Consider the following 8,819-nt stretch of genomic DNA (forward strand, 5'->3'; position numbering starts at 1 on the left):
CAAGCATATTCCAGTTTGTTGGCTAACTTCCCAAGACTTAAATTTCTCTAGGTATTTGGTTCAGTGTCTTCTAAAAGGGTATATGGTTCAGTATATCTTATAAAAGGTCGATTAGCATAGGTTTAAGTACATGGTACTTGTGTGTGATTCTGGTCTTTTTTTTTTACAAGATTGTTATTTTTAATAGTCAGAGGTAGATTGTGGTTTCAATGGACCTAAATTTTACTATGAACGTGGTGTGTGACACGCTTTTCATGTCAAGCCATTTCTATTGTCATGTTTTAAAGTGGAATCTCTCTCCTTTGGTTCATTCATGTATATGTTGTCATGTTCTTAAGTGAAAACTCTCCTTTGGTGTCCTACTCTGAGAATATTCCAACAATATGAGCCTCATCATACGCAGAATCAGACTATCAGAGTCGGCGTTCAACAGCAAGTTTTTTTGTGTGTGTGCAGAAATTAATTCAACAGCGAGTTCAGATGAACAAAATTCATGGATAAAGCATCTCACAGGCAACTGAAATGAAAAGGGTACAAGCCAAACCTAATCCCCTCAAGAATAAAAATAAAAACCTCGGAGGTGGCCGAGCTCCGCACTCCACGACCGAACTACCTCTCCTGAGATTGATTGATCCGTAAAACAAGGGACGCGCACCAAACCGGAGATCCATCAGCATGGAAGTCTCGAGGAAGGCGAAGCGTGCCGGCGGCGGCTTCGACGACCGGCTGAGCGACCTGCCGGACTGCCTCCTCCATGACATCCTGTCGCGCCTCAAGGCCCGGCAGGTCGTTCAGACGTGCGTGCTGTCGCGGCGGTGGCAGCACCTCTGGCCCACGTCCCCGTGCCTCGACGTCGATATCCGCGAGTTCCGCCCCGATGCGACTCTAGGTCCCCGCCGGTGGCCGCTGAGCCCCGCCCAGCTCGCTGACTACGGGAAGGAGCCGGCCGAGCTCGCCGACTTCGAGGATTTCGTCGACAGCCTTCTGGTCCATCGGATTCGGAGCGCCGGAGCTGCGCCCCTGCAAACCCTGCGGCTGCGCATCCCGCCGTGGTGGTTGGGGTTGAGCGTCGTGCCGATCTATGGCAGCGAGATCCACGCGGCCAAGTACACGAGGTGGGTGCGTCGCGGCCTCCAGTGCTCCCCGGCGGCGCTCGACGTGCGCGGCTCCGTCAAGCTGCCCCCTCTAGCCTCCTCCGGTACCCACCGCCTCACGAGGCTGCGCCTCGACCAGGTGACCCTCCACCGTGATTTCGCGGAGCACCTCGCCTCCGGGCTCCCCGTGCTGGAGGACCTGCAGATCACTGGCACCATGTTATCAGTAGCGCTCCCGAGGATCGCGTCCGGCACGCTAAAAAACCTCGTGGTCGAATCCTCCACCCACAACAGCGAGAGCCTGAGCTTCACCATCGCCGCCCCTCGACTCGCGTCGCTGCACCTCGCCCTTAACTTCCGGTGCCTCATCTCCTTCGCCGTCGTCCTGGAGGAGGCGCCTTGCCTCGTCCAAGCATCCGTCCGCCTGGTAGGGACCCCTGATCTCCGGCACAAACAGGGGGGCGGCTACTACCTTCAGCAGGACAGGGATCTGCTCAGGGCTCTGTGCAACTTCATCGGCTCTCTGTCCCACGTCTGCACCCTGAAGCTGCACGGCTTTGGCAACATGCTGCTCGATCTATACTGCCCTCGCTCTTGCTCAATCAGTATAATTAATTCCTTTTTTACTTTTACTGCATATATAAATTTCTGATTTATTAACTGTACCTATATGCAATGCAAGGCGATGCAGACAGTAGTTGAGCAACCTATACCCCATGCTCCACCTCCTGGAGCTCAATTCTTTCAATATCAGCCGGAGATGCTGCACCCGTATATACCTCTTGTTCCACCACCTGGACCATTCTTCTTTCCAGATCAGCCGCCGATGCCGTCACTGCCACTGGCCGAGGACAAGTTCCCGCGTCCAATGTTGCAGGCGATGCTCGACGAGGAGCACCACGGGTTACCGGTGTTTCGCAGCATGAGGACCTTGGTCCTTGAGGATTCCGAGATGGGCGGCGATGCTCAGATGCTCTGGCGTTTTCTGCGTAATGCTCCTGTCCTAGAGAAGCTCACTCTAAAGAACTGTCAGGTACATACACCCGCTTTAATCCTGCTTTCTCAGAAATTTTTAATTACCTCCTAATAATTGTTCCTCTTGCTTACAGTGCCATGAGTTCCCAAACACTCCAATGATGGAGCTACCTCGGACCGTATCCCTCACCCCCAACCTCAAGTCGGTGGTAATCATCGAGGGCGGCAGCTATGGGAGCATAGACGCGGAGCAAACGAACGAGATCTTGACGTCCATGATGTTAGGTAGACTGCCGGCAACTACCATGATCCAAGTTACCAAATTCGGAGCAAGGAATTAGGTTTGGTTTGTACCCTTTTCATTTCAGTTGCCTGTGAGATATTTACACAAAAAAACTTGCTTGTGAGATGCTTTATCCATGGATTAAGCTGTACAAAATTTTATGACACTAGTGGGCTAGTGGCAGACGCTATTTGTGTTCATCTGAACTTGCTGTTGAATTAATTTCTGCACACCCAAAAAAAAACTTGCTGTTGAACGCCGACTCTGATAGTCTGATTTTGCGTATGATGATGTAAGGCTCATATTGTTCAATTGTTGGAGTATTCTCAGAGTAGAACACCAAAGGAGAGTTTTCACTTGAGAACATGACAACATACATGTCTGAACCAAAGGAGAGAGATTCCACTTTAAAACATGAAAATAGAAATGGCTTGACATGAGAAAAGCGTGTCACACATCACGTTCATGCAATTGAGGTCTATTGAAACCACATTCTACCTCTCTTTATTAAAAATAACAATCCTGTAAAAACAAAAGACCAAAATCACACACAAGTACCATGAAAGATATATACTAAACCATATACACTTTTAGAAGACACTGAACCAAATAACTAGAGAAAATTAAGTCTTGGGAAGTAAGCCAACAAACTGGAATATGCCTGGTTATTCTAAGCCCATGTTTTGGTATGATACATGCGGGAAAGGGTGGACACGCTTAAGAACTCAGTTGAAACTCCTTGGAAGAAGAAATGTACAGTCGGAACTCTCTTGGACGTAGGATCGAGATTATTAGCCATGTAGCAAGACCTTGGAAGTTGGGAAAATAAAATTTCCGGTTCGATACTGAAACAAACAGCGAAGATAAGAAAAAGATTAGTATTCTTTGGAAGGCCCCCTACTCGGTTGAATAAGGGACCGCAGGGATGCGGACCTGGCCCCTAAGAGCATCTACAGTCGGGCGTCCAAAACCCTTCTCAAACGTCCGGGCGGCCCGCCCGGTCACTGACCATCATGAAATTTTGACTCAGACAGACGCCTCAAACGGGTCTCAAAAGGCCGGGCTGCCTGGCACCCCTCATATCCAACCTAAATATGGGGCGGATATGGCCCACTCGACCCGGCCCACTCTGGCCCACTCGGCTCCACATATATTCGTCCCTATCTGCTCGTCGGACCAAACTCTAGCCACTTCACACTCCTCTCCCCTCCACTCCCCCCATCGGAGCTCACCTCCGACAATTTCCGACCGTCTCGGGCATGGCGGGTGGCGGATCTGACTCCGACCAGTCCGGATCCGTCGACTGGAGTGTCACCCCATGCGGGTTGGAGGAGGTAATGGCGGTCCGCATTGCACTCCGCCGCTCCCGAGAGGACAACACCCGGCCGACGGACGGATCTGTCCAGCGCCACTGCATAGCGTCAGCTCAACGAGCGCTCGGGTCCTCTGGGGCTAGATCATCGGGCCCCGGCAGCCGAAAAATCTCTCTTTCTCCATCACCGGTCAGGCAGACTATGAGTCCCACCGGGAACGGGCAATCCGCCGTGGGAAGGAGAGGATAAGGGCCGCCGAGGGCCATATCGCAGCGAAAATGGCGGCGGCGGAGGCGGCTGATGCGGTGGCGTGGACTGCCACAGAGGAGGAAGCCATCCACGCCCGCATTGTGAAGAAACGGCAGTGGAGGAACATGTGCGCCCTCGCCCGAGAGTAGAAGCGGGTGGTCCGTGCCATGGCCGGACTGCCACCGAAGGAGGAGGAGGACAACAATGGCGAGGACAGCTTTGGCGACGAGCAGATCTGACTCGATCCCTACCGCGTCTTCGACCGGTACTTCCGCGAGAAGGATGGCACCGGCGTCGGGAAGGGCAAGGGCAGTCGTGGATGATCTCCACCATAGCCACACATACCAAATTTTGGTAGTCCGATGGCATGTTAGTAGTGATGGAGTAGCCAGATGATGTGTGTAAAATGCACCGACGTAGTTGCATGAGTTTGTATGGATTTGAGATATGATAATTGAGGTGTCTGGATGTGGATTGCATTGAGACGTGACCGGTCAGTATCTGCGGACACGCCCACGGGCATTTCAGGGGCCGGATTTGCCCATCGCAATTGTAGATGCTCTAAGGGTAACTCCAACGCATGACCCCAAACGAACGTCCATTTGGTCCGGATTCGGTCCGTTTGGGGCGGCAATATGGACGCCCATGTCCGGTTTGGGCCGTCCACGGGTCAGGGCACCCAACGCGCGGTCGCATCCCAAACTTGTCCGTGTTGGGCTTAAAAAACACCAAAAAGGCATCAAAAACCCAAAAAAAGACATTGAAAAATAAAAAAAAGCATTGCAAAATAGCTTAAAACATAATAACTTAATTAAAAAGTCCACCATAGTCACGGCCCATGCACAGTACTTAAGATGAAATTAAAAAAACATAAAAAAGATCATGTGCCCGCCCCGCGCACCATGGAAGCCATCGTCGCCGATGTTGTAGTCGTCGCTGTCTTCAGGCGCCACCATCCTCGTCGTCGCTTGTCAGGTCGATGTAGGGTGGGGGCGTCCAAAGGTGGCGCGATGGCCCCCAAAATGGGTCGGGCGCGTGCAGTACGGGTTGTGGCGACGACGATGGTGGTGGTGACCACGGCGCCCATGCACGCTCCTCCATGGCCTCCTCCTTCACCTCCTGCTTCACCTCCTGCTTCACGTCCAGCTCCGACATGTAGACGCTCCGAAGGCGGACAACTCGAGCATTTCCTGCATGCCCTCCCATTCCTCCTCCTAGCGGCGCTTGCACTCCCGCTCGGAGTCCTCCATGACGGCCAGCACGAACCGCTCCTCCTCCTCGGCCGTCATGGCGGGAGGCTGCGGGGGTGGCGACGAAGGGAAAGGAGAGGGCGTCAGCGTCAGGCTACGTGCTCTAGGCGGGCTCGATGCGCGCACACGAGGCGCACTCTGGGACACACGGGGCGGCCTACGACCACGGCCGACAAAAAAGGTTTGCCGACGCATGTCGTGTTCGTCCTGGAACCATGTGTCCCAGAGGGGTGAGTCGACATCGTACCTGCGGTCCGCGAGGTGGTGACACGGAATTCGGGCGCGACGAAGGGCGATCTCCTAGAGGAGGGCACATCCGCTCGCCGGGACAGGGGAATGAGCACCCGATCCGGTCTCAGATGCCACCCATTGGGGAGGTGGGCATCTGACCACGGCAGCGGGGTGCCGGTCTCCCAGTACCAGCGACAGACGATGACCTTGATGTATGGCCTTAACCATGGCGTGACTACCGTAGGGGAGATGGAGAAAGATGCCGGCGAGGTGGAGTCGCTGGCCGCACTTCCAGACGAGGCGGACGACGACCCCACCTCGTGGTCATGCTTGGTCTTCTTGCCGGGGTGCCACTTCGAGAACCTCATGGTCGGTGGGGAGCGAGGTGGGCGACGGCCCTAGGCTAGGGTTTGTTGTTTGGGATGGAGGAAGCAATGGATATGGTGGGGGAGTGGAAGTGGATGAGGAAGTGAAAGTGGCAGTGGAAGTGGAAGTCCACGGCTTCGCCATAAAAAAGGACATGGTCGTGGCCGTCTGGCTGGCTGACATGCGGGCCCTCCCATCCGTGTGCATTGGTTGGGGTAGGTGGGAGGTAGTTGGACGGCTGACACGCGGGCCCGAGGCGGACGCCGAGAGCCTGCATGCCCATCTGTTTCTATGTCTGTTTGACCGCAAAGCCAAACCAAGTTTGCACCCACGATCGGGCGAGCCGGACCAGAAATAGACGTATTTTGCGGATGGGGTCACACGTTGGGCCCACTCTCTGTCCGTTTGGGTCCAAATGGACAGGCCCAGACGATTTGGGGTCGTGTGTTGGAGTTGCCCTAATGCATGGGCAAAGGAAGTTTCTGTGACTGAGGCCGGGAATATCTTTCGCATTGCCCCATTCACCCTTAAAGAGCTTGAGGAGGCTCTAAAATCCATGCGCACGAACACAACGCCCGGACTGGATGGGTTTTCGGTGACTCTATATAAGAAATTTTGGCCTTTGGTGGGTCGACAGATGTTCGAGGTGCTTGACGACTTCACAAAAGGGAGGATCGAAATCAAGCGATTGAACTATGCCATCCTTAGCCTGATCCCTAAGGTACTAGGGGCGGACCTTATCAAACAATTTCAACCCATTTCCTTGATCAACGTAGGATTTTGACTACTTAGAAAGGGGGGTTCGCTACACCATTGTCTCCGGTAGCTAACTGGGTCATTAGTCAAAGTCAGACTGCCTTTATTCAAGTAAGAAGCATCCTTGAGGGCACCTCTGTCTTGCATGAGATCCTGCACTCTGCCTACAGTTGTAACGAGGATATATTCATCCTCAAGTTAGACTTTGAGAAAGCCTACGATCTTGTCAACTGGAATTTCCTGGAGGGAATTATGTGGCGGAAAGGCTTCTCGCCACTTTGGGTTAGCTGGATTATGCAACTAGCTCGTGGTGGGCAGGTTGCGATCAATATTAACGGAGAACCTCGGCCGTTCTTTTGGAATTCCAGAGGGCTCCGACATGGAGGTTTATGGCTGGACATCATTAGACACAAATACCTCCACCATGCTCCGGTATCGACTGCTTCCTGCGGCAACGGGTCTCAATTCTGGAAATCCATCATGAAGATTAGACACCTCTTGCGCATTGGGATGATCCACTCTATTGGGAATGGTCAATCCACTATGTTTTGGTTAGATGGTTGGCTTGGCAACAATACCTTGGCAACCGTGTTTCTCCATCTCTTTGCTATTGCCCAATAATCAAACTCACTAGTCAGCGAAAACTGGCAGAACGGACAGTGGTGTCCAAATTTTGCGTCAATCTCTTGGTCCGATCGAGATGGATGAATGGGCTAGCCTACGGCAGATGCTGGGAACATCTTGCCCCTCTAACCAACCTGATTCATTTAGATGGAAACTTGAGTCATCTGGAGTTTTCTTAACTAGTTCACTTATATAGCCCTACACGAGGGTGCGGCCCCTTTTCAGGCTATGCACATTTGGAAACCCCGTATTCCAATTAAGACCAAGATCTTATTGTGGCAACCAGTATGGGACAGATTGCCTTCGGGTGTTGAAGTACAAAAGTGGCAACCTATGCCCCTCGTGTGGTGTGGAGAGTCTAGAGATGCTAATCACATAATATTCTTTAAGTGCGTCATGGCTCAATTCTTTGGGATGTGTTCATGACGGTACGAGTGTCGGCGTCCTGGGAACGGGGTACCCAGACTTGCCTGCCTGCGGCCCAGGGCGTGGTTCCACCGGCGGCCGGGTACGGCCCATCTTCATCAACCGATGCTCAAGACCCTCGCGAGGGGCCAAGCCTCGCAAGGCGGACGACACAAGACCTCCTCAGGGGCGGCCTCATTAGGCTGGCTCGCGAGGAGCAGAGAGATCAAGGAGAGGGGCACCTCGTGAGGTTTCTGTGACGTGAGCCATGACGACCAAGGCCAGGCGGGCGCCAGTGGGCGCAGAGTGCCAGTTTCCTCTTCGGTGCTAAAGAGGCAGGCGCAGGCGAGGAGTCCCGAGGCGTCAGGCAAAGGTTTTCATATTGGTGCAACGAGACCAAGACCAGCAGGACGGCAAGACAAAGGTCATCACGGAGCCCACGACGGCGTCACCGCGAAGACCACCTTTTGTAAGGATAACTCGTACTCGTTGTCCCCCTTCAAACTGGCTGTTGTGGGATCCCTTCCCGCCTAATATTTGGGAAGAGGACCCGGGCCTCTATAAATAGGGCTAGCCGCCACCATAGGGAGGCATCTCATCAGATTTGGAGACGGATCACTCAGATCATCCCCGGCCACACAAGCTCATCGAGCTCAAAAACACCTCTCCTCAGGAGGCTGTTCTTCCCTTGTACTTGTTCATCCCCAGCCTACAAGGCAATCCACCACACCACACTGGAGTAGGGTATTACACCGCAACGGTGGCCCGAACCAGTATAAACTCTTGTGTCCTTTGTTCCTTGGGTTCGGCGAGCTTGGCTTGGCGATCGTTGCGAGGGTGTGAGCTAGGGGGGAGAGATCTTCATGCGCACCCCAGTGTTCTAACCTCAAGGGTTTGCCGGAACCCGTAAACATTTGGCGCGCCGGGTAGGGGTGCGCTAAAGCCTTCCCTTCGTCGATCCACGTTCCGCAGCTCCATCGCATCCATGTCGGACGCTCGCCGAGCTCGTGCTGAGCACCGCGCCGCCCTCGCTGCTCGCGTCGTCCAGACGGCGCCCGTTGGCGGACCTCCCCGCCGTTCTCCATCACCTGCTGCCAACGCCGCCATCGGCCCGCAGCGAACGAGCAGCAAGTGTCATCGTTGCACCCCTTTGTGCGGCGGGACGGCCGCACCGCCACCCCGTCGCTGACTCCGGCTGGCTCATCGTCCCACGCTCGTCGCGCGCCCACGGATGCGCAGGCCGTGTTGCTCATGGCACGCGAGCTCCTGTGTT

At 54.0% G+C, this 8,819-nt stretch overlaps 1 protein-coding gene across 1 annotated transcript; it reads left to right on the plus strand.

Moving 5' to 3' along the window:
- The first annotated feature begins 579 nt into the window (after positions 1-579).
- LOC123048729 (MEIOTIC F-BOX protein MOF-like) lies at positions 580-2,609 on the plus strand. Its single transcript, XM_044471772.1, has 2 exons — positions 580-2,127; positions 2,204-2,609. Exon 1 carries the CDS (start codon positions 676-678, stop codon positions 1,744-1,746), a length of 1,071 nt encoding a protein of 356 aa, XP_044327707.1. The 5' UTR covers positions 580-675; the 3' UTR covers positions 1,747-2,127; positions 2,204-2,609.
- The last annotated feature ends 6,210 nt before the right edge of the window (positions 2,610-8,819 follow it).

This window comes from Triticum aestivum, chromosome 2D, assembly GCF_018294505.1.
Source record: "Triticum aestivum cultivar Chinese Spring chromosome 2D, IWGSC CS RefSeq v2.1, whole genome shotgun sequence".
Lineage (NCBI taxonomy): Eukaryota > Viridiplantae > Streptophyta > Magnoliopsida > Poales > Poaceae > Triticum > Triticum aestivum.

What these genes read in the sequence shown, in the direction of transcription:
- LOC123048729 (XM_044471772.1), top strand. Translation starts at nt 676, where the DNA reads ATGGAAGTCTCGAGGAAGGCGAAGCGTGCCGGCGGCGGCTTCGACGAC.